Genomic DNA, 26,033 nt, shown 5'->3' with positions numbered 1-26,033 from the left:
CGAACTTGGGAATCACAGTTTAAGATGACGCACCAATGCATTGCTGGGGGACTCAATGCTATATCAAATGCAGGGATTACTATGATTAAATGGCTTCAACACTACAGTCATGTTGAGCACGAGACACCCACCCCACACTACCCAAAGACCACTCTGCGGGAGATGTCACCCTCCCACCACCATTACCCAGACATTCACTCCCCCCGCCCCGCCACCCTTTGCAGGAGACTCCTCTCCATCAACATCCAGAGACAGAGAAACCCTCCTACGCCCACCCTAGTGCCGTGCTTCCTATCAGAAATTCTCCTCTTCTGTCAGGGACCCCCTGCTATACCCAGTCAGAGAACACCCCCACGCCCAGCAGGAGATTTTCTCCTGCCCAGTGAGAGACCCCTGTACCAAAACCCCTCTCTGAGCAGATATGGCCTGTCAAACGTGACCAACCTCCATTCCTGCACAAGAGTGACATCCCCTTCTCCCTCTTAATGCTGGGATTAGACAGGCTCCAAGAGAACATAAGAACATAAGAATTTGCTGGACGAAAGAAGACCAAGGTCCATCCAGTTCACCTTCCACCATCCTGGCAGCCACATGCACATGTCATGTCCCAAACTATATACCATATCCCAAGATATTATTTCCGAAAAGAAAATGATCTAATTTGCTTTGGAAAGAATTGACAATAGCTGCTGCTACTGTCTTTTTAGTGAGCCTGTATTCCACACACTTACAATTACTACTATTAATAATAATCCTTTTGTTATAGCCCCTTATCACGTCGTTGAGATGTCTTGAAAGCGCTCCACAGAATATATTGTAAAGTGAAAGTGAAAATAAAGTTTCCGCAGATTTGTTTGAATTTACCCGTCTTCAATCACAGGCCGTGTCCTCTGATTGGTTTTGTTAGGGTAGATATAGGGAAGATGTTTCCAATTGTGGGGGAGACCAAAACCGGAGGCCATCAATATAAAATAGTCACGAATAGATCAAATAGGGAAGTTAGAAATTTCCTTGCACAGAGAGTAGTGGGAATGTGGAACATGCTACCACAAGGAGTTGTTGAGGCAAATAGCAAAGGGAAAGCTAAATAGTACATGAGGGAGAAGGAATAGAAGGTTTGCTTGAAGGCTTAGTTGAGGAAGGGCAGGAGGAGACTCATGTGGAGCATAAACACCGGCATAGACAAGTTGGCCCGAATGGTCTGTTTCTGTGCTGTATATTCTAATGTATTCTAATGTGTACTGTTCTGGACAGGATTAAACAGCTTTTCATGGTCTACATTATCTGGTCCCTTTAGAATTTTAGCAACCGCAATCATACCGCTTCTCAACCTTTTCCATTGTGAACGTGCCCAGTTTACTTAAAAAAAAGGAAAAGGGGATTTCCTTTTAACTACTTAAATGACCAGGAGCATCTGTAAGGTTCACAAATGCACCTGTGATGGTAGGAATCCAATGTGAAGGCACTCTGTTCTGACCAAAACAAAGGTAGGTTTGCTAAATCAAAGGTACTTGTGAAAGGAGCTGGTCCTTTTCAGAACAGGGAGGCACGATAGAAGAGAGAGCAAATAATGCACCAATCCAGCTGAATTCCATATTCAGGAGTTTTTCCCTCCAAACGATAATAATCCTTGCAACTGATATAGCACCTAATCACATCGTTGAGACATCTCAAAGCATTTCAGAGAATAAAGTGAATTGACTGGATATATTTTGTGGGCTAAATGCGGCAGCCAATTGTGCACAACTATGTCCCATAAACATTAGTGGATTGAGTGATCAAATGATTATTATTTTTATTTGGAAGGGATTATTACCCACGGAAAGCGATCCCCAATTGACTAACATACGGGATCCTAGGTAAACAGAGATGAAAGAAGTAAGGCTTGTTACCAAGAATTTCACCCTGCGCAGGAATCAAACCCAGGTTCTCTCGCTTGAGTGCGAGTGGTCTAACCAATACTCTACAGAACTTCTGGAAAGTATATCTACTTTTCCTGGGTGGGCACCGAGACCCTCAAAACCATGCAGGTAAAGAGGAAAGGACAGTAAGCAAGCCGGGCTCGTTACATTGATAATACCAGGAGCCGAGTTTGAAGCAGAGATTGGCACAAGTTTGGGCTCGTCTGCAGGCATTTCAGCCGGGGCTGGTTAGACTGGCTGGTTTGTTACGTTTTACAGTTAAACAAATCTTCCCATCAACACGTAACCATAAATCCAAATGCGAAGTAATAACGCAGCAGATTGTTACACCTCAGATAAGGTAGGGGGAAAGAGGAAACACTGCATCACAACATCACTCCCGACATGGACAGAGCAGTGATGCAATCCTCTTGTGACAATCTCCAGCCTCACCCCCGATGGTGCTGTTTAATTGGTCGCTCGGAGTCAGGGCAACCACAAAGGTGTGGCAAATAAATAAATAGACCTGATCTATTGCGTAGCACAGATACGTCCCTCGTCTATGTCAGTTTATATACACCTTGATCTGTACCAAACCTTAACTGCAAACTCCAGTCTTTATCTCACTCTCAGGATCCTCCATTATTCTACAGATAAACCACAAGCGAGTAAGGGCTGGCCTTTCATAGATCTCCATTTTGAATCGCCTTGAGTCACTTTGCAAGTGCTGTAAAACTCACATAAATCTTATCTTTAAAAATTGTATAATAGTAATTGTACTCGTGTACATGGACACGAGTCCCATTCAGTTCAATGCTTGCAGTAAGCTTGCATGCGGAGATGGATCAAAACTACATTTCCAGTGATTCAAAGCAGCTGCCTGTGCAATGACAAACTACAGTAAGCGCACTTACCAACTGCATTGAATTACGCATGCAGATAAGATTATTGATGAAATCGGATTTTGTACGAATTTGCCTGCAAAACGGACTTCACATAAGTCATTTTAAATTTTATTGTCCCGACTGACAACATTTTTTAAAAAGATTTTACTGTAATTGATGTGAAGTGCAGCCCATAGTAAGATCCTGTAAACAGCCATGAAGGTGAATGACTGATTATCCGTGGAGATTTTTCTGCAGCACACAAGGAGAAATACCTACATCTCATTCTCCAATAATTCTATTTAACATCCACCTGAACAGCTGGCAACACATCTCATTCGATGGTCACTGAAATGTTTCTCCACCACTCGAGTGTCAGCCTGGACGACAAACTTATTTCAATGTCGACTTTGAATCCCAAACTGCGCTAATCTTTGGAAGTCCTCCCGGCATGAAAGGTGCAAGATGAGTGCAAGATGAGTGCAAGATGTTGCTGCAAATCGCTGAGGAGCTGTACATGTTGCGCTTCAGATTGCCCACACATACGTACCTGTTTGCCAACACTGGGGTCTCCTTCAACGAGGATCCAGTCATATTTGATAATGTCATGGTCATCCCTGCTTTCCAATCCACTCAGGACCACATTCTCATCGGGCTGTACAGTGCGGTCGTAGCCGGGTTTCGCTATCGGTTTTCTGTCAACTAAATTAAAAGAGAAACGGCGGATCTGTTAATAAGAGGCAGGAACTCAAGATTGTCACTGGACAGGCTAAAAGGAGGCTAGAAGAACCATTTTCAGATAGAGTGCTGTTGGCACATGGAAAACTCTGCCACTAAGGCTGACTTTTACTTTATTCAGTCAAAGAGCGTACAGAAGTGTCACACAAACAGCCATGGAGCGAGTAACCAATATTATTTGGGGGATTATTGGCCAGGACCCTGGGAAAAACGCTTCCCTTTTCGAAGAGTGCAAAGTGATCTTTAACTTCCACCTGAATACCAGACAGGATCTCGATTTAACGTCTCATCTTAAGGACTGCAACTCCAACAATGCAAGACGCCCCCAACACTGCATAGAGTGTTAGCTTAAACTATGCGATTCCAAGTCCCGTTGTGGGGCTTGACCCCACAACCTTCTGACTCAAAGGGAGAGTGCTACCAGGCTGCCACACAATGCCACCTAAACATGGTAAAGCCAATGTGTCTGGATTTCCTAGCGTCATACATCCAGGACATCCAACACCATGGAACTTGAACTTGCAGGTATTTGCTCTGCTCAGTTCCAGCAGAGTCTGATATTTTCAGGAAGATAAAAGGTTAGGGTAGAGTCCAAAACAGGTTACACTGTATTGTGAGGACTTCCTGGGTGGATTGACTTTGCTCAGTCTCTTTATCAGCTTGTAAAAGGTCTCTGAAAGAGAGCTCTGAAATTCTTAAGAGCTTGGTATTAATTACACCTGCAGCCTTTACCAACCTATTCACAACTAGGTTTTATTTTGATCTTGTCAATATGGTGTCTTCTATTTGATCCATGTTCACCACATTACTCTCATTAATTAATGCGACACAGTGAGTCTAACAGAGTGGAGCTCACCCCCAAGTCACTTAACCAGGCAACAGGATAAAAATTCTGATCCCTTTCCTCCCAATAAAACCTTCCAGAATTAACATTGTTAAACGCCAAAGTTATGCTCCCTGGTTACGTTTCACTTGGCTGGTGTTTGATGAGCCTTTGAAGGCATGTAGTTAGGTTGGCATTTTCACAGAAACCATGTTCAATGAGTTGTAGCTATTTCTCTGAACTGATAACAATCGAGATAGCTGGTGTCAGGAAGCTGATAAAACTTACCCTGTCTGGTAATCCCATCAATTTGTAGGCCATTAATAGGGATTCCTCCCCTCCCTAGTCAGCCAGGTGGGTGTCTGACACATGCATAAACTATGAGCTAGAAGGTCAGTGATGGAGATTTTACAATTAATCTCAATAATAATAATCATTGCATTTGATATAGCGCTTTTCACATCTTCTAGACATCAATATACCTAGATTGGGGGGGGTCGCTCCTGATTGTAATCAATAACCCACATGAGGATATTGGATAAGATAGAATTGGGCTAACCAAATGGCCTACAAGTAACTAATAATAATCCTTGCATTTAATGTAGCACCTTAGCACATTATCCAAATGTCTCAAATAGGATTTAACCACTGTATACCTTGTAAGTGAACATTGTAGCCAATTTGTGCAATGTCCCACACATAGTCATGAAGTGAATAACAACAACACCAACAACATTACATTGTGTAGCTCCTTTCATGTCGGGAGGACCGATTTTAACTTGAGGATTTTTAGTCACGACATCGGGAGAAACTCCCTTCTCTTTTCAAATAATTAAAATCAATTTCAAATAGTGCCACGGGATCGTTAATTTCCAGCTGAGCGGGCGGATGGGAACTTGTTTTGTGCCTCATCGTCTGAAGGATGGCACTTCTGACAATGCAGCATAACACCAAACTGCACTGAAGTCTCAGTCTGGACAGTCTAGACCTCTGCGGATATTAATTCACTCAGCCCACAGATGAATGGTAAGGTAAGAGAGGAACCTATGGAACTGTATCCAGTAGAGAAAGTGAAGGGTAAACTCAGTGCTTGACAAGGTCTGTAAGACTGCGTCACTGTCCCAGTAACTAATGACAGCCCCAATAACTATAACAGGATATTAACCAGATGTTATCTGTAATTATAGCAATCCCAAGCCATACAGAAACCTTCCTGGCAAAGAAATAAAGAGGCCCAAGACTAAACCAGCAGAGATATCCATGCGATTAGCACTCAATCCATGAGTCATGCAGCAATGGTTCTCAAATGATTCTTAGCAGAGGGTGACTGGTACTCCAAATCAATAATTAACCGAGAAAGGGAAGGGGAGAGGAGCGAGAGAGGGGAAGGAGTGTGGGGGAAATAGTGAGTGCAAGCAAGAAAGGAGACAAAGCGCAAGTGAGAAAGAAAAGAGAAAAAACGAGAACGACTAAGAAAGGAGAGAGAACCCGTGAGAGAGAAAGGAGAGGGAGCAAGAAAAAGAGGGAGCAAACGAGGAGAGAGAGAGAGACAGAGACAGAAAGATGAGGTCTAATTTCATTGCACTATGGAACATTCCCACAGTTCCTCCACATTACAATTGGCCCACAGTAAACTTCATCCAAAGCTTGGGAATCACAGCCACAGAGGTTGTGGGTTCAATCCACTCTCCAGTAATTTATTATATTAAGACTAACTTTCCCACATTATAATCTGGAGACAGGGATACTAGATTGAAGCGATTGCTCTAAGTACAGCTAGTCCTACAAATGACCCAGGTTTCCTTACTCCATATGCCTCTGTTTACCTAGCAGTAATTTGGAACCCAGTCATAAGTCGATTGGCGGATTGCTTTCCGGGGATAATAATAATCCCTCCAAAAAAAAATTATCACTCAATCCACGATTGTTTGTGGGGCACTGTTGTGTGCAATTGGCTGCCGTGTTTTGCCCACAAAATACACAGTTAATCCACTTTACAGTATATTCTGCGAAGCACTTTGAGACATTTCAACAACGTGATCAGGCGCTATGTCAAATGCAAGAATATACATATATACACATACGCATGCGCACACGACCACTAACTGACAACTGCCTTTATTTAACACTTTTCTAACTTCACCTGTGGCCTCGTGACATTTGAGGCGGATTCAGAGAAAGCTGATCTGAAAAGGAAAACTAACGAACCTGAGCCAAACTTCAGAATTCAGACTTGGGACTGGAAAAAGTGTGGGTAGTAATGATAAAACAATAAAGGTGGCCCCATTGCATCCAATGAAACCAAATCAACTGTCAATAATCCACCAACACCTAACAATCTAGATCAAACCCAGTGATATGTACTCAGTGGTAGCACTCCAGCCTAAAGAATCAGTAAATGGTGGCATCAAGCCCCTCACTAAGCAGTCCGGTTGCATAGTGGCTAGCGCCCTCGCTTCGCAAGCTTTAGGAGAAGGATTCGATTTCCGGGCAGGGCGAACCCTTAGGCAAAATTCCTTACTCCACACACCTCTGTTTACCGCACAGCCAGTAGGAACCCAGTTATTAATCGATTGGCGGATCCCTTTCCGGAGGTAATAATCCCTCTAAATTTTTTTTAAAAAAATGAATAGATAGGATGATAGGTCTACCTGCACCAACAGCGGGACACTTGCCAGGCAACAGTCTCCATGGCAAGTTTTATCTGGTTAAACTCCATCTGAACCCACAACCCATTGGATGCCCAACCTGCGTCTAATAGCCTGTGGCATTGGAGAAGCAGGATGCATCCCTACAGGGAGTGAGTTTGCATTCTATTTCAGATATAGGGAAATTTCTGTATGTAGGAAAGAGAAGGGAGTTTCGAAAAGAGAAGGGAGTTTCTCTCTCCTGGTATCCTGGCCAACAATAGGTCACTCACACCATGGCTGTTTGTGGGACATTGCTGTGAGCAATTGGCTGCCGCATTTCACTGTCAAAATGCACGTCAAACTAGTTTACGGTGTATCCCGTGAAAAGCTCCGAGACATCGTAGCAAGGGTTTATTATTATTATTATTCACATATGGAACTCTGACTGGCTGTATGATGGCGAGTTTCTGCATGTGTCAAGATACCCAGCTGACCAAAATGTTTTCTTAAAATCCACACACACTGGTTCTGTTCAGGAGAATGTTCACAGCAGAGTCACAGGATAGTGAGATGGGAGAGAAAGATCACCACAAAAAAGATGTTGTTCCTTCTGTCTCTTGGAGCTCAGCGGGCGAGTGGTTGAGACCAGGACATTAGACTAATTTACAAAACAGTTTGATACTATGATGCGGGGACAGTAGGGTGGAAGTTCTGCAAGGAGGAGCCAATCCTGTGTTCTTGCGAGAAGAACTATGCTATCTGGGGATGCTTGGTTTGTGTGCGCGTATGTGAGTGTGTGTATACGCCGATGTATAATAATAATCCTTGCATTTGATATAGTTCGTTATCAAGTCGTTTAGACTCCTCAAAGTGGTTCCCAAAATATATTGTAAAGTTGACTGACTGTGTATCTTGCCGACAAAATGGGATTGAGTGACCAAATTATTATTATCATTTGGGGTGAGGGATTATTACCCCCGGGTAAGCGATCTGCCAATTCACTTAACAACCAGGTTCCTTCTTACTACTAGGTAAACAGAGGTGTCGGGAGTACAGAAACCTACCTAAGGTTTTGCCCCACCCGGGAATCAAACCTGGGTCCTCTGGTTTGCGAGGCGTTTGCTCTTACCATTATGCTATGTGACTCCACAGGGGTATCACAGCGGGGGAAACCCAGGAAGCAAATGGGCCTGAAAGTAAGAGGATCCTAGACCAGTAGGTCACCAGAACAACAGTGCAGTCAATTCCTGCTACGTGTCCCAAGGCTATGCAGGAAGCTGTAACTCTGTGTGTGTTTAATGAGATATTGATAGATTTCTGTAGAACAGGTTCGGAGTAACCACACCCTTAACCAGCTGTCTTGACAACAAAACTACTCTACAGAAAGGTGTGGGATGAAAAAAGCACAATGCTAACTATTCTAAACAACCATTTTGTACGACTCTGCTAAAACAATGTCTCGCAGCACTTGAATTGTCTCTGCATTGTGTATTCCATTTTTCTTCCACTGTGAAACAGCCCCTCCCCGGGGACATCTGATATCTCACCTGATTGCCACTGTTCATGCAGGAACTTCATGAGAAATTCATATAACCCGATCATTTCAAATGCCTCAAGAACTTCATTGATAATTACTGTCAATGTAGTTGCTGTTTTTATTGTAGTCAAATACAGCTGCCATATTGGCCAAATTCACACAAAGTGAGCCGTGAGGTGAAGAGTTGTTGGTCAGAATAATGGGAGAAACACCTTTCACTTTTTGAATAACATGATGGGATCTTTAATGATCACCTGAAGAACAGAGACATGGAATCTTGGTTTAACATAGCATCCAGAGAGCAGCAGGTAACAATCCCCCAGCAGTGCACTGGAGTAATAATAATAATAATAATAATCCTTGCATTTGATATAGCGCTTTTCACGGCGGGAGGACGTCCCAAAGCGCTTCACAGAACACACTGTAAAGTGAATTGACTGTATATTTGTGGGCGAAAGCGGCAGCCAATTGCGCACAGCAATGTCTCACAAACAGTCGTAGATTGAAAATGACCAATTTATTATTGTTTGGGGTTTTTTGGAGGGATTATTATTAGGCGTGTGGAGTAAGGAAACTTGCCCAAGGTTTCACCCTGCCTGGAATTGAACTCAGGTCTCTCGCTTGCAAAGTGAGTGCTCTAACCACTGAGCTACAGGACTCCACTAGAGCTACTAGAGTAGCAGTCTAGTCCAAAGCCTATTGACTGAGAGACGTCAATTGAGCTTGTCTTTAAATCCCTTCATGCTCTGACACCTTCCTACCTCTCTGACCTGCCTACTCCCCAATCCAATACTGGTTACCTCCACTCAACTGGCTCTGCTAGTTGAATTAGCAGTCGAAAAAAATGGAAACATCTTTTTACACAAGTTTGATTCTAAGCCAGCCAACACTTTCCTTCTAAGAGATAATTAAATATACAAATACAGTCATTCCACAGTAAATCCTATGAATCCCTTTGGGACATTCACCTGATGTGAAATCAAGAACACCCTCTTGCCTCCAATCTCTCTCACTCACAACCTTTCTTCACATACTTTATTTAAAAATATCGCTTGGAGAAAGGCACTGTGTGAATGTAAATTGTGCAACTGTATTGTAATGGATACTGCTGAGAACATGGCTTTATAAATCTCCTCTTGAGTTCCTCTTCCTCCAAATAAAATGGTTAGAGCACTCGCTTTGCAAGCGAGAGACCTGAGTTCAATTCCAGGCATGGCAAAACCTTGGGCAAGTTTCCTCACTCCACACAGAGCCTAATAATAATCCCTCCAAAAACCAAAAACAATAATAAATTGGTCATTTTCAATCTACGACTGTTTGTGGGACATTACTGTGTGCAATTGGCTGCCGCGTTCGCCCACAAATATACAGTCAATTCACTTTACAGTGTGTTCTGTGAAGCGCTTTGGGACATCCTCCCGATGTAAAAAGCACTATATCAAATGCAAGGATTATTATTATTATTACTTCACTGCCCTTTCAAGCAGATCATTCCAAATTCGAACAACTCGCTGAGTGAAAACAATTCTTCTAACCTCCCCTCTGATTCTTTTGGTAGATATCTTAAGACTGTGACTACGGTCACAGACACACCTACCAGCGGAAACAGTTTTTCCTTATCTAGTCTGTCAAAATCTTTCATGATCTTGAAGACCTCTATCAGGTCCCCGCGTAACCTTCTCTGCTCTAATGGGAAAAGTCCTAACTTCTCCAGCCTGTCCTCATAGTTAAGGTTCCCCATTCCTGGTATCATTCTCTTGACTCTTGACTCATTTTCCAAGAGCTGAAGTTCTTGGCTTAATACACAGTCATTCAGTCCACTTTACAGTATGTTCTGTGAAGCACGCACAACGTGTGACACATCCAGGCTAACTCCCTGCTTGTCTGCCTCCCCAACTCCTCCCTCCACAGGCGGCAGATCACCCAGAACTCTGCATCCCATGTCCTCTCCCGCGACCTATCACTCCCATCCTCGCGCGACTCCACTGGCTTCCCATCACTCAGAGGATACAGTTCAAGATCCTGGTCCTCACCTTCAAAGCCCTCCATGGCCTTGTTCCTTCCTACTATGTGACCTCCTAAACCCCTACCAACCTGTCCACTCCCTCCGCTCAGCGGGCTCTGGCCTGCTTCACGTCCCCCACCATTGGCGGGCAAGCCTTCGGCTTCTCTGCCCCCATCCTCTCGAACTCCTTCCCACAGACCCTCCGCCTCGCCCCCCTCCCTTGCCTCCTTCAAGATACACCTCTTCGACCATGCCTTCAGTCACCCTCTTACCCTCCCTGCCTTCCACCACTCCAGCTCGGGTGCGGATCCCTGACTGACTCGTGCCTTGGGACATCCCCCTGACGTGAAAGACGATATACAAATGTAAAAGTATTATTCTGTTGTTATTATTCTCAACTTTAAAGAATTGTGCACTTAGAAGTTAGTCATTGGAATTTCCTAATTAAACACAATTAAAAATGCTGACTTTCAGTTCAAACCTCATTACTCCCTGGGACCACAAGACTTCATGTCTGCGTTATCACTACACATCACCGTGCTTAAGAATATCCAAACCAGCTAAGAATTCCATGCATCCCAACTACACCTGGAAATTCCAGAGATAGATTGTTGGAATGGGATGCACACTCTCTCCTAATTCCGGAAAGTATTAGGCGCCAATTGGCAAAAGCCAAGGCTTGGGGATCCCAGAGTTTGCATTGGAATAACTACTGGAGTCTAACCAGCTAAAACCGCATAGCTTGCCATTGAAACTACTGTCCGGCAAGTTTTCCCACAGCTTGTCCAGCTAGGACCACCCTATCCGTTAGGGCTTTGGCTTGCAGGGTTAACAGGAGCTGAGTGGGATGACTTCCTGCCCCCAGTGACTGGTCTGCCCTTCCAAGTCCCGCCGATGAGCCAGGATGGCCGTGCTGTCATCAGCAGTGCCCTGGAATACTGCGGTCCCACCTGGCTCAGGAATCGGACTACCGAGACCGCCACAGAGGGAAGGCACGTTTCCAATATTCAGTAGCCAAACATGTCAGTTTGGAGCCAGTTCAGCTCCAAGCACTGTTTCACCCCTTCACCCCCCCACCCCCAAAAAGGAACACAGTAAACAGCTGAGCCGTTTAAAACCCTGAGACGGATAAATAAAATGGGAAATTGAGTGTTTGTAACACCGATATTACCGCAAAATATACATCAGAATACATTAAAATATACAGCACAGAAACAGGCCATTCGGCCAACTGGTCTATGTCTATGCTCCACATGAGTCTCCTCCTGCCCTTCCTCAGCTAAGCCTTCAAGCATAATCTTCTATTCCTTTCTCCCTCATGTACCTGTCTAGCTTTCCCTTAAATACATCTTTGCTATTTCCTCAACAACTCCTTGTGGTAGCATGTTCCACATACTCTCTGTGTGAAGACATTTCTTCTAAATTCCCTATTTGATCTATTTGTGACTAAATTATATTGGTGGTCCCTGGTTTTGGTCTCCTGCATAATTGGAAATATCTTCCCTATGTCTACCCTATCAAAACCTTTCATCATTTTAAAGACCTTTATCAGGTCACCCCCTTACCCTCCTCTTTTCAAGAGAAATGAGTGCAAGCATGTTCAGCCTTTCCTGATAGGTATAACCTTTCAGTTCTGGGAATCTCCTTTGCTCCCTGTCTGGTGCCTCTACATCCCTTCTATAATGTGGGGACCAGAACTGCACACAGTATTCTAAGTGTGGTCTAACCAAGGTTCTGTAGAAGTTTACCATAACTTCCCTGCTTTTCATTTCTATCCTCTAAAAATGAACCCCAGTGCCTGGTTTGCTTTTTTTGTATAGCCTTATTAAACTGCATTGCTACTTTTAGTGAATTGTGTATGTGTACCCCAGGTTCCTTTACTCCTCTACCCCATTTAGGTTTTNATTTTCCAGGATGTATGTGACTTCCTTATTCCTTCTACCAAAATGTACCACCTCACACTTTTCTACATTGAAATGCAGTTGCCATTTAAATGCCCACTCAGCAAGTTTATCAATGTCTTGCTGTAATTTGTTGCATCCTCCTCTGTGTTAACTATTCGCCCCAATTTGGTGTTGTCCACAAATTTTGAAATTGTACTACTGATTCCCGAATCCAAATCATTAATGTATATTGTGTCTATATTTCACAGAGACCACCACAGAGGGAAGGCATTATTTCAACATTCTGTTGCCAAACATGTCAGTTTGGATCCAGTTCTGCTCCAAGGAGGCCCAGTTTCACCCCTTCCCCCCACAAAAAAAGGAACACAGTAAACAGCTGAACTGTTTAAAACCCTGAGAGGGATAAATGAAATGGGAAATGGATATTACCGCAGAATATAAAGCAAACAGCAAACACCCCACTGCCACCAGTAAAGCAACGATGGCTCCCAGTACAAAACCAAACCATGAAACTGCAATCTCCAAAGAAAATAAATGACCACAGCCACCAAGGCAACTTAACAGGAACTCAGAAATAACTTGAGTCTGGGCTTTTTCTACCCCTGTCCTTCTCAAACTGCACTGGCTCCTATTGCAAAACATATTGATTCCAAGACCCTCGCACTCATGTAAAAATCGCTTCATGCCCTGGCACCTCACTGCCTCTCTGACCTGCTCACACCCTTCTTCTCTACCCGCTGCCTCCGCTCGGCTGGCTCTGGCCTCCTCCTCCTCCGCTCCACCATCGGTGGCCGTGCTTTCAGCCACTAGGCCCTGAGACTCTGGAATTTCTAGCCTCGATCCCTCCACCTTCCCCCTCCTTTGTCCTTCTTCGGACCGTACCTGCGATCTCCTTCCCCCGGTTCCGCATCAAACTCTGCCACTGTTAAGGGGATTTTTGTTCTCCCGAGTCACAAACCCGCTCGTGGTGTTTTCTCTCACAGTTGGGGCCGGTGGCTGAAACGCAGGCCCAAAGCAGATAGAATAACGGGAACAGCTCTGCTGTGGAGGGTTGGGAAGAGTGAGGGGAAGGGGAGGTAAAACACCCATTTCACTGGGCTTCCAGGTTACCAATAGTTCCTATATCAGTCACAAAATTACGCCTTGAGTTCAATTTGGGAGCAGCCTTTTTGTTGTAGGTAAGTCAGCTCAGGAACAGTATTAACCAGAGAATAATGTTAACGCTGCAGAATTTACCGCAAGAAATGTTCACACAAGCAACTATAACATCCCAGCAATTATCAATAGTCTGCCGCGTGTAATAAACACAGTGTAAAGCCTCTTTATTTTCAGCCTCCACAGAAGGCCAGAGATCCACAGCCTTTAACACGGCCGCAGTTAAGGGTAGGTTTTGCAACCAATTTGAGCTCTAACAACCCAGTTGTTTTACACTGTGTCATCTTTACACCCATTTCAAACCAACAAAGCTGCAGAGATCACAAGTGACTTTTCCACAGAGGTCTGGCACTGCTTCAATGATTTGGAAAGGGGAATGAAAGCAATTCCTAAAAAATATTTAGTTGGAACTGTAATTATTTCCCTCCCCGCCCCCTCGAAATCACTGAGACTGAAGACCTTTCTCCTCCACCCTTGGTTAGACTGTAGCCAATAAGAGGGGATTCTAGCATTGCTATAGTCACACTGCTAATGCTAATACTAGAAGATCTGGCCTCTTGCCAGACCTCTGGGACCTCGAGGAGATTATTGCCGACATCAGTCATTGATGGAAAGGAATGCGTTTGATTTGAACTGCTGTGACTTGGGGGAGGGGATCAAACGAAACTAGCAGAGCAATTAAACCACCACTCACTCTTTACTGTGCAAAAGATAGATGACTGATTTCAGATGTAAATTGCTTTGTTGTTGATTCTCTGCTCTTACCCGCCCAGTGCTGACTCCAGCCAGGGATGGCCTCACAAGGTTCATGCTGGTCCCTTGCCCAACTGGCTATTTCTACACCTGCAAACATGGCTCTACACGGCAAGTGTCAACATTTATCCAGCCTCAGAATACAAATCAGTCCAAGCCAATCTTAATCTCATCCCAAACTCATTGCACTATGCCACCCTGAAACAGACCCACACTCACTGTGCCCCACTCCTTGTTGGCCAGGTCACTGAGATATACTATCTTCTCTTTTTAAAAGATCTTTAACGTACAACACCAACTTACATTTATATAGCGCCTCTTACATAGGGTAGGGCCCCAGAGTGTTTTAACTGTCCAACTGCACAGGCAGATGGTTCCCCAGTTTTAACGTCTCATCTGAAGGACGACAGAATGAAAATGAAACCCACCATCCCCCTGGAAAGTAACTTACATCTCTAATCAGTCAGCTATTTTTGGGATGGTAGAATGAGTGGTTATTCAATTGCTGTAGTAGTTTCATTCAAATTGGTCATTTACTTCACGGCTGTTTGTGGGACTTTGCTTTGTACAAATTGGCTGCTGAAACAGACCCCACACTTACTGTGCCAGCCTGCGACCCTGACTACTAGACACCCCACTGTATAAGCCTACAATCATTCCCAACAAAGACCTCTACTAAAAAAAATAATTTAAATTAATACCGTTTACTATATGTGTGCACCTCACCCCTGGGCTGTGCAGAATAAGGTGCTGTTGTTGTTTTCTTTTGTTGTCGTTGGGTTACTGATTGGGCCCCAGTTATTTATGCCTTATAAAAACGAACCGAGTAGACAACAAAGTACTAAACAAAATAAACAGCTTAAGGAGCTCAGGCTGTTAAAAACATGATGGCACGGTATTACAAGCGAGAAAGTGGAAACTAATTCAGATCTGCTTTCAAGGTTTGATGGGAGGCAGATGCCAGGGAAATAGGTATCAGTGTAGTCAGGTCCCCAGAGATCTTCCAGTGGAAATAGAAACGAGGCAAACTGGAAAATGAAAGGCCTGAAGAGGAGAGTTTATCCGTCTTTCCGATTAAGCCAGGTCCCAGCTGCCTGTTCAGGTGGATGTTAAAAATCCCACGGCACTGTTCGAAAAGAGAAGGGAGTTTCTCTCTCCAGGTGTCCGTCCTGACAAACAATAAATCCCACCAAATAAATTGGTCACTCACCCCATGGCTGGAGTGACACTGGTGTGTGCAAGTGGGGATGGAGGTAAGAGGGAATATTACCCCCGGCCCGCCATCCACGAATCGATTAACAATCTGATTTCAACTTACTGCTGAGTAAACAGAGACATGTGGAATAAGGAAACTTGTCTTAAGTTTCTCCCTAGCCGGGAATCGAACCCGGGTCCTCTCTTTTGCGAGGCAAGTGCTCTAACCAATACATTATAGAACTCCACACGTTTTTGCATGGATTGGGGGGGGAATGAAAAAGATTGTAACAACGACCTCTTCCTCTCCCCCTATTCGTATGAGTGGCACAACACTGTGGCTGGTAAAATTAAGGCTGAACAGGATATGGGTGCCAAATGACTCAGCAGTCCCATGCTCTTTAGATTTCAGGGGACAAAGAACCAACATGCGTGACCAATGAAGCGCAGACAGCACCAGGAGAAGAGGAAGCTGGTGAGAAGGCATATATGCAAAGTGGAAAATTACCACTGGAAGTCAGAGAGGAAAAGGAGGACTCAAGGCACAAGTCAATGACATCCAGGACGAACTCGACCTTGTGCCATTTTATTAGTTCATGGCATTTTATTTTAATCCCTTTTCCCCATATTGCTCAATAGTTCCATTCCTTTCATCCATATTGCTCTTTAGTTGCCAAATACCTGTATCTCCAAACTGGAAATCGAACCCGGATCCTCTTGCTGGCGAGACGAGTGCTTTAAAAACCACGCTACAAAACTCTCCATCTTGTACATAAGATTACAGAGATCTAGACAGGGGTACAAACCCTGGATAATTGTACTCCCCCTAACCAGGTATGCAATATCTAATTTTAGTCCCAACTCCTGCCCCAGTGATCAGCTAATTTAGGTATGTATGGTCGAGCAATGCTTTGCACTCAGGGTGTTGAAAAGAAACATGTGATCATTTGTCCATCAATTGCTTGGATGCATCCATCCTCCTTCAATCTCCTCAGGGCTAACCTGGCTTCTCCAGAGGTTTAACCCATCAATAAAAAGTGGTCCTCGCCTACCAGTTTACCTTGTTCCAGGAATTTCTTCCAACTGAGGGACCTTCCTTTCACATTTCTGTAACTCAGTGCAGGGTGGGGTTTGAATGTTGTATCTTTCTGGCCTGTATGGCTCAGTACATCACTATGTGGTAAGTACGCCTCTTGAGACAATCGGAGTTCTCATTCTGCCACAGTTTTGGAAGGCGGTTCACAGCTTGCCAGCCTTCCACTGAATTGGGTAGTTGTTGCTCCACGCACAACTAGATGCATTACTTTGTAAGCAGAACAGACCGTGACTGGAGAGAACCAGTGCTGCAGGGTGTATATTGTACAGTAAAATAATAATAAAATAATAATAATGTGGTCACTCACTCCACGACTGTTTGTGGGACACTGCTGCGTGCAATTAGCTGCCGTGTTTCGCCCACAAAATATACAGTCAATTCACTTTCCAGTATATTCTGTGAAATGCTTTGAGACATCCCAACAATGTGATAAGGTGCTACATCAAATGCAAGGATTACTATTATTACTGCCAGTCAATTGAGTCGTTCATGTGTCAAGTTTAGATGTAAGAGCTAACCTGGTTAATAACCCTCACAGCTCTACGTTACAAGATTATAGGTTCAAGTCCCATGTCAGAACTTTGAGCTCATAGTCAAGGCTGATACTGCAGTGTAATGCTTTGGAGGGCATTGTCAATGTGAAATAAGACATTAAAGCAAACTCTAATCACCCTCCTATACAGGTGAACTTTAAAGATCCTATGACACTATTCAAAAAGAGATGGAGTTTTTGCACGGTTTCCTGGCCAACAATCCACCAGAAAACAAGATTGATCATTCCCTTCATGGTTGTTTGTGGGACGTTGCTGTGCACAAGTTGGCTGCCACGTTTGCCTACAAACAATCAGTCACTACACTTTACAGTAAAATACTGTGAAGTACTTCAAGACATTTTGATGATGTGATAAGGTGCTATATTAAATGCAATCATTATTAGAATTAAGATCACGCACCAGGTTAATGATTGCACTGTGGAATGGCACAAGCTACAAAAGACCAACAAGCACAGGACAAGGACATAGAAACCATCAGAGGTTAATTAATTACACACTACTGAGATGCATAGACTAAGGGCACGACCCAAAAATGACATGGCATCGTATTCTATGGTAAAATATTCCATCATCTCACCCCTTATTTCATCCATTGGCCCCATGATTAAATGTCAGACTTAGCATAATGCAAACAACACATTCTGGACAGGAGTTAGTGCCCTAAAAATGTCAGTTGAATTTGCCTCTTCATACCTCACAATCTTTCCTACTATCAAATATCTTCAACCGGTCACAGTGCCTGTGACACTGTTTCCAGAGGAAAATTAACCATTTCTATGGTAAGGTGTCATGTTTTTGATTTAAGACACATTCAAAAGCAACAAGACATTCTTCTTTACCAAGTTAAGGCTCAGGTTGGAATCTAGAACATCAATATACATATGAACAATTCATCACCACCACCATGATAATAATGCATGTTGTTACACATTTGGAGATTGAAAAAAGGAATTGGAAGCCAACCTTGAACTGGCTGATATCTAGAACACAGAATCCACTGTAACATAGTGTCTGTATCTTCCTACCATTGGACTTAATGAGCAAGTGAAGTTCTGGGACAGTCAGGAACTGTCTGCCCTGAACACAATGCTTGTAATCTGACATTATTGGTAAATTAGGTCGGTCAACCACAACAAATTACATTTCTACAGTGTCTTTCACGTCAGGAGGACGTCCAAAGGCACTGGACAGTCAGGGATTTGGACCTGAGTTTTGGGTTTGGAATCAAGAGGGTTGGAGCTCAGGGAGGGTAGGAGTAGGATGGTGATTAAAGGTACGGTCAAAGAGGAGGGTCTTGAATTTCTTCTCTTTGACCAAGGTCTTGAAGGAAACAAAGGAGGGGTGAGGCGAAGGGACTGTGGGATGGAGTTCCAAAGGGTAGGTGCAGAAAGGCTGAATGCATGACTGCCGATGGTGGAGCAGGCCGGGCGGGGGACGTGGAGCAAGATAGGTTAGGATATGGAATGCTCTGTTGGGAGCCGTAATTGAGGCGGTAATATTAGCTTTCAAAAGGGAACTAGATAGATACCTAAAAAGGAGTAAATTATAGGGGTTTGGGGAAAGGGCAGGTAAATGGAACTGAAAGAATTTGCTTTTAAAAGGGCCAGCAACAACAACAGCTTGCATTTAGATAGCTCCCATAACGCAGGGTAGCTTCTTGGAGCGCTTAACCCTGTTGTAACCTGACGCCAAGTGGTGGGGAGGTGATCGTTGGCACAGTCGAAGAGGAAGGTGTTTAAGCATGATCTGAAAATGTGGACGGAGGGGGCAAGGTGGAGGGATTGAGGGAGAGAGTTCCAAAGTTTGGGGGCGTAGTGGCTGAACGCACGGCCGCTGATGGTGGAGTGGACGAGGGACAAGAAGGAGGCTAGAGCCAGCCGAGCAGAGGTGGCGGGTGGTGGAGTGGGGAACAAGCAGGTCAGCAGATCAGCGAAGTAGGGACTTGAAGACGAGGGTGAGGATCTTGAAGTCGAGCATAGATACAATGGGCCGAATGTGCTGTAAGTTTCTATGGTTCAGGATCTGTCATCTCCGAACTGAAACTACCCATCTTCAGATACACTTACACATCCGTGAATTCACTTCATTTTCCCAGAGCTCAGTGTGTGGAGGGTTTGCTGATATGTTAGGTGGCTTATAGAATACACAGTCATAACGTTTCACAGTATATCCTGTGAAGCGCTTTGGGATGTTCTCCCAACAAGTGAGGCGTCATATCAAACCCAAGAATTACTATTAGTGTACATACAATATCACATAGTGCCAGCATACTATCTTGCAATCCAAAATTAATTGTAATCTTTGACATAAGGCTAGGCTCTAAAATGACTGTCAAGTATCTGGTGTAGGGAGGGAGGGAGAGAAATAGAAGAGGTGCACCAACAACAAGACTAATAGCTCCCCCCACCATGCCTGGTTGCTATCTGATGACATTGGGTTGTGGGGAAGAGAATCTAAAGCGCACTTCCCATTCCAAAACCACCATGTGTCAAGCTCTCGCCCCTGAGTCAGAAGGTTGTGGGTTCAGCCCCAACCCGGAACTTGGAATCACATAGTCTAAGGTGACATTTCAATGCAGTGCTGGGGTGGTGGTGGGGGGGAGTGGGGGGGAGTTGCATTGTCGGAGGTGCTGTCCTTCGGATGAGACGTTAAACTGAGGTCCCGGATGCCTGTCTGTTCAGGCGGATGTTAAAGATCCTACTGTGCTATTCAAAAAGAGAAGGGAGTTTCTCTCTCCCGGTGTCCTGGCCTACAACCCCCCAAATAAAATCAGTCACTCACGCCATGGATGTTTGTGGGACATGGCTCCGGAAAAATTGGCTGCCGCATTTCGTTCAAAAAATACACAGTCAAATAAACTTTACAGTATATCCTGGGAAGCTCTTTGAAACGCCTCGATGAAGTGATAAGGTGCTAGGTCAAATGCAACTATTATCATTATTATTATTATCTATATGCATCTGATTCCACTACCACCCAGTCTCTTCCCTCCTTTACCCTCCTCTCTGACCCAAACCCTATTTGACTGACTCACTGCAGAACCCAGGTGTGTAGTCTGTCTGGAAAATTGAAGGGAACCTGTTTACAAAGGCCACAGGCACGCATACACCTGGGAATGTAAACAAAGTGAGGCAGATCTGTACTGAAACCTATTAGGCATGTTCTCTCTTGCTTTTCCTCTCTCCATTCCCCTCCCCCTCCCCCCCAGTTAAACAAACAGGCAGCATAAATACACCCAGGTTATATTTCAAATTTAGGGCATTAATACTTAGAAAGGGGTTGAATTACACTCAACAGAATTGGAAATAATGTCCTGGCCAACAAATCCACCAAATAAAATAGGTCGCTCACTCCATGGCTATGTGCGTGACATTGCTGTGCAAATAATAATAATAATAATCTTTCTCACTCTCTCCTTGTCTCTCAACCTTTGTTGGTCAGTCAATCTTTATCAGTCTCTCTCTCTCTCACCTAAATCCATGACTGTCTGTGGATCACTAGTGTGAGCAATTGGCTCTCCAGTTTCGCCCCCAAATTACAGTCAAATCCACTTCATGGTATATCCTGTGAAATGCTTTGAGGTGCCTCAACGAGGTGATGAAGAGCGATATCAGATGCAAGGATTATTATTATTATAAATACATTTCAAGGTGTAGGTATGTTAAGCGAAAAGCTGGGAAGAATATTTATAATCCAGCAATAAAAAGGATTAGATACTTGCAGGGGGAGGTTAGAAGATTGGAAGGGAGTGAGGAGAGAGAGGTAGACATGGGATAGGAGTGGGGGGGGAGATTGGAAGGGAGTGAGGAGAGAGAGGTAGTGGAGGGGAGATTGGAAGGGAGTGAGAAGAGAGGGGTAGACGTGGGATAGTGGGGGGGAGATTGGAAGGGAGTGAGGAGAGAGTGGTAGACTTGGGATAGGCGGTGGGGGGTGGGGATTGGAAGGGAGTGAGGAGAGAGAGAGAGAGAGAGAGAGAGGTTATAACTAGGGAGATGATACCTTGATTGCTTTCTACGGGCTTCATGTAGGACTCGTAGACCGTATCCAGGATGAAGTTCCTGTAGCCGTCTCTCCTGAAGAACCTGCAGACGTAGGCCTGGTTGTAGAGGCAATCGAAGAGGAAGCACCTCCTGATGTAGCGCAGCATCACGTCTCCTTGTTGGTGCTTTGGCTCATCCTCCACCAGCGCCAGGTTGCAGCTCTGATGGCTGCAGCAGGCTCGCACGCAGTCCCGCACACGGCTCACGTTGGGGGATTGCAGGAAGGTGGCCCCCGCTTTCACGGAGTCATCCGTGTCCAGCACGAAGTCTGGCTTCCCCGGCTGCATGGCGCTCAGGCAGTTGCCTCTCCGGGCAGCACCCCCACCGCTCAGGTACTGGGAGAGGCTCAGGAACAGAAGCCACACGGCCAACATAGTGTCTTGTCTGTCCTAGTCCCTCTCACTCTCTGTCTCACTGTGTCTGCCTTAGTCTCTCTCTCACTCTCTTTCTCAGTCGCTCTGTCTGTCTTAGTCTCTCTCTCTCACTCTCTGTCTGTCTTAGTCTCTCTGTCTCTCACTTTCTGTCTGTCTTAGTCTCTCTCTCTCACTCTCTGTCTGTCTTAGTCTCTCTGTCTCTCACTCTCTGTCTGTCTTAGTCTCTCTCTCTCACTCGCTGTCTGTCCTAGTCTCTCGCACTCTGTTAGTCTCTCTCTCTCTCCGTCTTAGTCACTCACTCTCTCTCTGTCTTAGTCTCTCTCTCACTCTCTCTCTGTCTTAGTCTCTCTCTCACTCTCTCGCTGTCTTAGTCTCTCTCTCACTCTCTGTCTGTCAGTCTCTTACTTTTTCTCACTCTCTTTGTCTGTCTTAATCTCTCTCGCTCTCTCTCACTCTCCTCAGTCTCTCTGTCTGTCTTAGTCTCTCTCTCTCTCTGTTTTAGTCTCTGTTACTCTCTTTCTCTCTCTCTCTGTCTGTCTTAGTCTCTCTCTCCTTTCTTAGTCTCTCTGTCTGGCTTAGTCTCTCTCTTTCTCAGTCTTTCTCTCTCACACACACACACTCGCTCAATTTTTTTCTCTTTCTCTGCTTCTCACTTTCTCTTTCTATCTCAGTCTTTCCGAATCTCTCTCAACCTTTCCGAGTCTCTCTTTCTCTCTGACTCGCTCTCACGGTTTCTCTCTATCTCACACACAAACTCAATCTCTCTCTCAATCTTTCTTCCTCAAATTCTCTCTCTATCTCTCTCTCTCTCTCTCTCTCGAAACTGGGGCTGCTGTGTGTGAGCTCAACCAGGTGTGTCCCACCTTCACAACAGGAAATGAAATCTGACACCTCCCCATACACTGACTGACTGCCTGACTCTACACACTGAGCCAGAGTGAGCTCACACTCACACACACTGAGCCAGAGTGAGCTCACACTCACACGCACACTGAGCCGGAGTGAGCTTACACTCACATGCACACTGAGCCGGAGTGAGCTTACACTCACATGCACACTGAGCCGGAGTGAGCTTACACACACACACACACAGCCAGAGTGAACTCACTCACACACACTGACAGCCAGAGTGAGCCCACACTCACACACACTGAGCCAGAGCCCACACTCACACAGCCAGAGTGAACTCACACTGTCACACACTGAGCCCGAGTGAATTCACACACACGCTGAGCCAAAGTGAACTCACGCGCACACACTGACAGTCAGAGTGAATTCACTCACACACACTGACAGTCAGAGTGAGCCCACAACTCACACACTGACAACTAGAGTGAGCTCACACTCACTGTACAGCCAGAGTGAGCTCACACTATCACACACTGAGCTAGAGTGAGCTCACACTCACACACACTGGCAGCCAGTGAGCCCACATTCACACACACTGGCAGTCAGAGTGAACTCACACTCACACACTGAGCCAGAGTGAACTCACACACCAACCAGTGAGCTCACACTCACAAACACTGGCAGCCAGTGAGCCCACATTCACACACATTCAGCCAGAATGAGCCCACACTCATCCTGAGCACCAGGATCCTGAGAGTGAACTCACACTCACTCCTAACACAAGGAATTAGGAGGGAGCACGCATTCACTCTGAGCACCAGTCCGAGTATATTCTCTTGCATTGTTTATTCATCGTTACCCTTCAGTGTCTCAGTAACTGATTAGGCTTCACAGTTAAGTGTCAGCAACAACAGCGACAGATTACATTTGTAAAACGCCTTTCAGGTCAGGAGGACGTCAGCAGACTATTTACTGCAAAGAACATAACAACAAAGCCCGATTGTGTCCTTACCTGGAACTTATAAAACGCATCTTCTAGCATAGAACAGTGATCAGAAGCCAAAAACCTGGCTCACTAACCCAGCAACAACAACTTGCATGTATATAATGCCATTCACGTGGGTAGCATCTTGGTGCACTTAACTGCAGATCTAAGGGCTAACTCAGGGCACAGAGGCTGTAGAGTGAGTTGACTATATTTTGTGGGCGTGTATTGATGTCATAAATACTGTCTATATCACTAAATTGACCCCAAACTGGAGGTGAGCACATCAGTTATGCTATAAGCAGATACAGTCAGTGCTTTTTCCAAATGTAAATAGTATGTGTCAGCTGGGCACAGTGGTAGCACTCCCAGGTCTGAGTCAGAATGGGTTGCGGATTCAAGGTCCACACTGGAATCATATAGTCTATGGGGGTTGTGTTGCACTGTTGGAGGTTGGATGAGACGTTAACCTGAGGTTCCGTCTGCCTGTTCAGATGTTAAAGATCCCATGGCATTATTCGCAAAGAAAAGGGGGTTTCTCTCTCCTGGTGTCCTGGCCAACAATCCCCCAAATAAAATTGGTGACTCACACCATGACTGTTTGTGGGATATTGCTGTGCGCAAAGTGGCTGACGCATTTCGGCCACAAAATACACAGTCAATCCACTTTACAGAACGTCCTGTGAAGCGGTTTGAGACGTCTCGACGACATGAAATGCAAAGATTATTATTATCACATTTTTGAAAAAGTATAACAAATTTAATTCAGGTTGTTAAAGGGCTGACAGTGACGCCTGCTGATAGAGACCTGATACTGCAAGCAGCCTCCATGCAGCTGCTGTACTCACCACCAGCTCTTCAAGACATTGTGGTACAAAGTGCTATAATGATGATGAGAAATGCATCACTAAACTGAGCCCAATATGGAGGTGAACATAGTTCAGCATTCAGTTTAAGATTAAACCGTGCTGAATAGGGTGTTTGGTAATGGGTGTGTGTATGGGATTCGGGAGGGACTGGCTGGATAAGTGTACAGGAGCCAAGGTTTACTGGAACCTAATGACAGGAAGTGATTGTAGACCTCTTCTTCCTGTTTCATACACTGATGTCACTGACTACCTGTGCTAACTTGACCATGGTTCCTCATATGTTTATGACGCAATCTTCTCAGTACTCTTATGCAACAATTAGAACTTAATTGCATAATTGAGACATACATAAAGGCTCTAAACATAACCAGGGTCCATTCCAATCGACCAAATCATATCTACTGAGCAATCTGATACACCACGCCCATGACTCTAGTCATCATCCTTAAGCAGCTATTCAGCCTAACCCCGTTCTGCTATTTTTCAAGAGCTGTGTGTATCTCACAAACAGTCATGAAATGGGTGAGCAATTTTATTTGGGGGATTGTTGGTCAGGACACCAGGAGAGAGAAACTCCCTTAGTGCCAAAGGATGTTTACCATCCACATGTAAACTTGACGGTTTAGAGAAAGAACAGTTTAGAGAAAGACTAGACTAGAGAAGGTTAGAGTGCCTTATCATATGAGAACATCTTGAGGCTGATTAGCTGAGGGAATGGGTTCGAAGAGGAAGGTCACATTGATTTTTTCTGAAAAGGTTAAGGAAGAGATTTAAAACTGTGACTTGTTAATATAAAAGATCCCGTGATACCATCTGAAAAGAGAAGGGAGTTTTTCCCGGTGTCTCGTCCAACAATCCCCCAAATAAAATTCAATTCCGCTGAAAATTTCCACATTTTGGTGTTCCTTTAACTTCTGATCAGTAAACCAGGCAGCCATGTGCCAATTAAGTCTGAAGCAACCGTTCCGAGATCCTTCTTGGTTGTTGGAGAAATATCTTCCTGAATAGGCAGAAGAGACCTTGGTTTAACAACAAACAACACATTACATTTGATGGAGCCTTTCATGTTGGACATCCCTAGGTGCTGGATAGTCAGGGATTTGAACCTGAGCTGGTGGTTGGGATCAGGAAGGGTGGAGGTCAGGGAGGGTAGGGTTAGGAGGGTGACTGAAGGCGTGGCGAAGAGTGTTTTGCCTTGAAGGAGGCAAGGGAGTTCAAGTTTAACGCTTTCATTTATACGAGGGCAGCAAAATTAGATGACATGGGTTCAGGGTGGCAAACGGTAATTTCACAACAGAAAACAGGAAATATTTCTTTAAAGAGGTTAATGTTACCAAGAGGGTGTAGTTGAAGCCAGGATGTTGGACTCAGTTAAGCAACTCCTTGATGCAATCATGGGAACATGGTAGGGTAGACACTCTTGAAGGGTGAGGTCAGACAATAATAATCCTTGCTTTTGACATAACGTCTCAAAGTCCTTCACAGAATATACTGTAAAGTGGTTTGACTGTGTATTTTGTGGGAGAATGCGGCAGCCAATTTGCACACAGCAATGTCCCACAACAGCCAAGGAGTGAGTGACCAATTTTATTTGGGGGATTGTTGACCAGGACAACAGGGGAGAGAAACTCTCTTCTTTTCAAATAACACTTTGAGATCTTTAACATCCACCTGAACAGGCAGATGGGACCTCGGTTTAACATCTCATCTGAAGGACAGCACCTCTGACACTGCAACACACC

At 44.7% G+C, this 26,033-nt stretch overlaps 1 protein-coding gene across 2 annotated transcripts in view; it reads right to left on the bottom strand.

The window, feature by feature from the left end:
* Nucleotides 1-21,635, bottom strand: part of LOC103178451 (kunitz-type protease inhibitor 1) — a 30,777-nt gene extending 9,142 nt beyond the window's left edge. For both annotated transcript variants that reach the window (XM_042338170.1, XM_042338171.1), the window contains exons 1-2: nt 21,174-21,635; nt 3,336-3,487 (exon numbers count right to left, since the gene is read on the bottom strand). In XM_042338170.1, coding sequence (XP_042194104.1) covers nt 3,336-3,487; nt 21,174-21,588 — 567 coding nt within the window. In that variant the 5' untranslated portion in view covers nt 21,589-21,635. The remainder of the gene's footprint in view (nt 1-3,335; nt 3,488-21,173) is intronic.
* Between the last annotated feature and the right edge of the window lie 4,398 nt (nt 21,636-26,033).

This window comes from Callorhinchus milii, unplaced genomic scaffold, assembly GCF_018977255.1.
Source record: "Callorhinchus milii isolate IMCB2004 unplaced genomic scaffold, IMCB_Cmil_1.0 Scaffold9, whole genome shotgun sequence".
Lineage (NCBI taxonomy): Eukaryota > Metazoa > Chordata > Chondrichthyes > Chimaeriformes > Callorhinchidae > Callorhinchus > Callorhinchus milii.
This window is presented reverse-complemented; position numbering and strand designations above follow the sequence as displayed.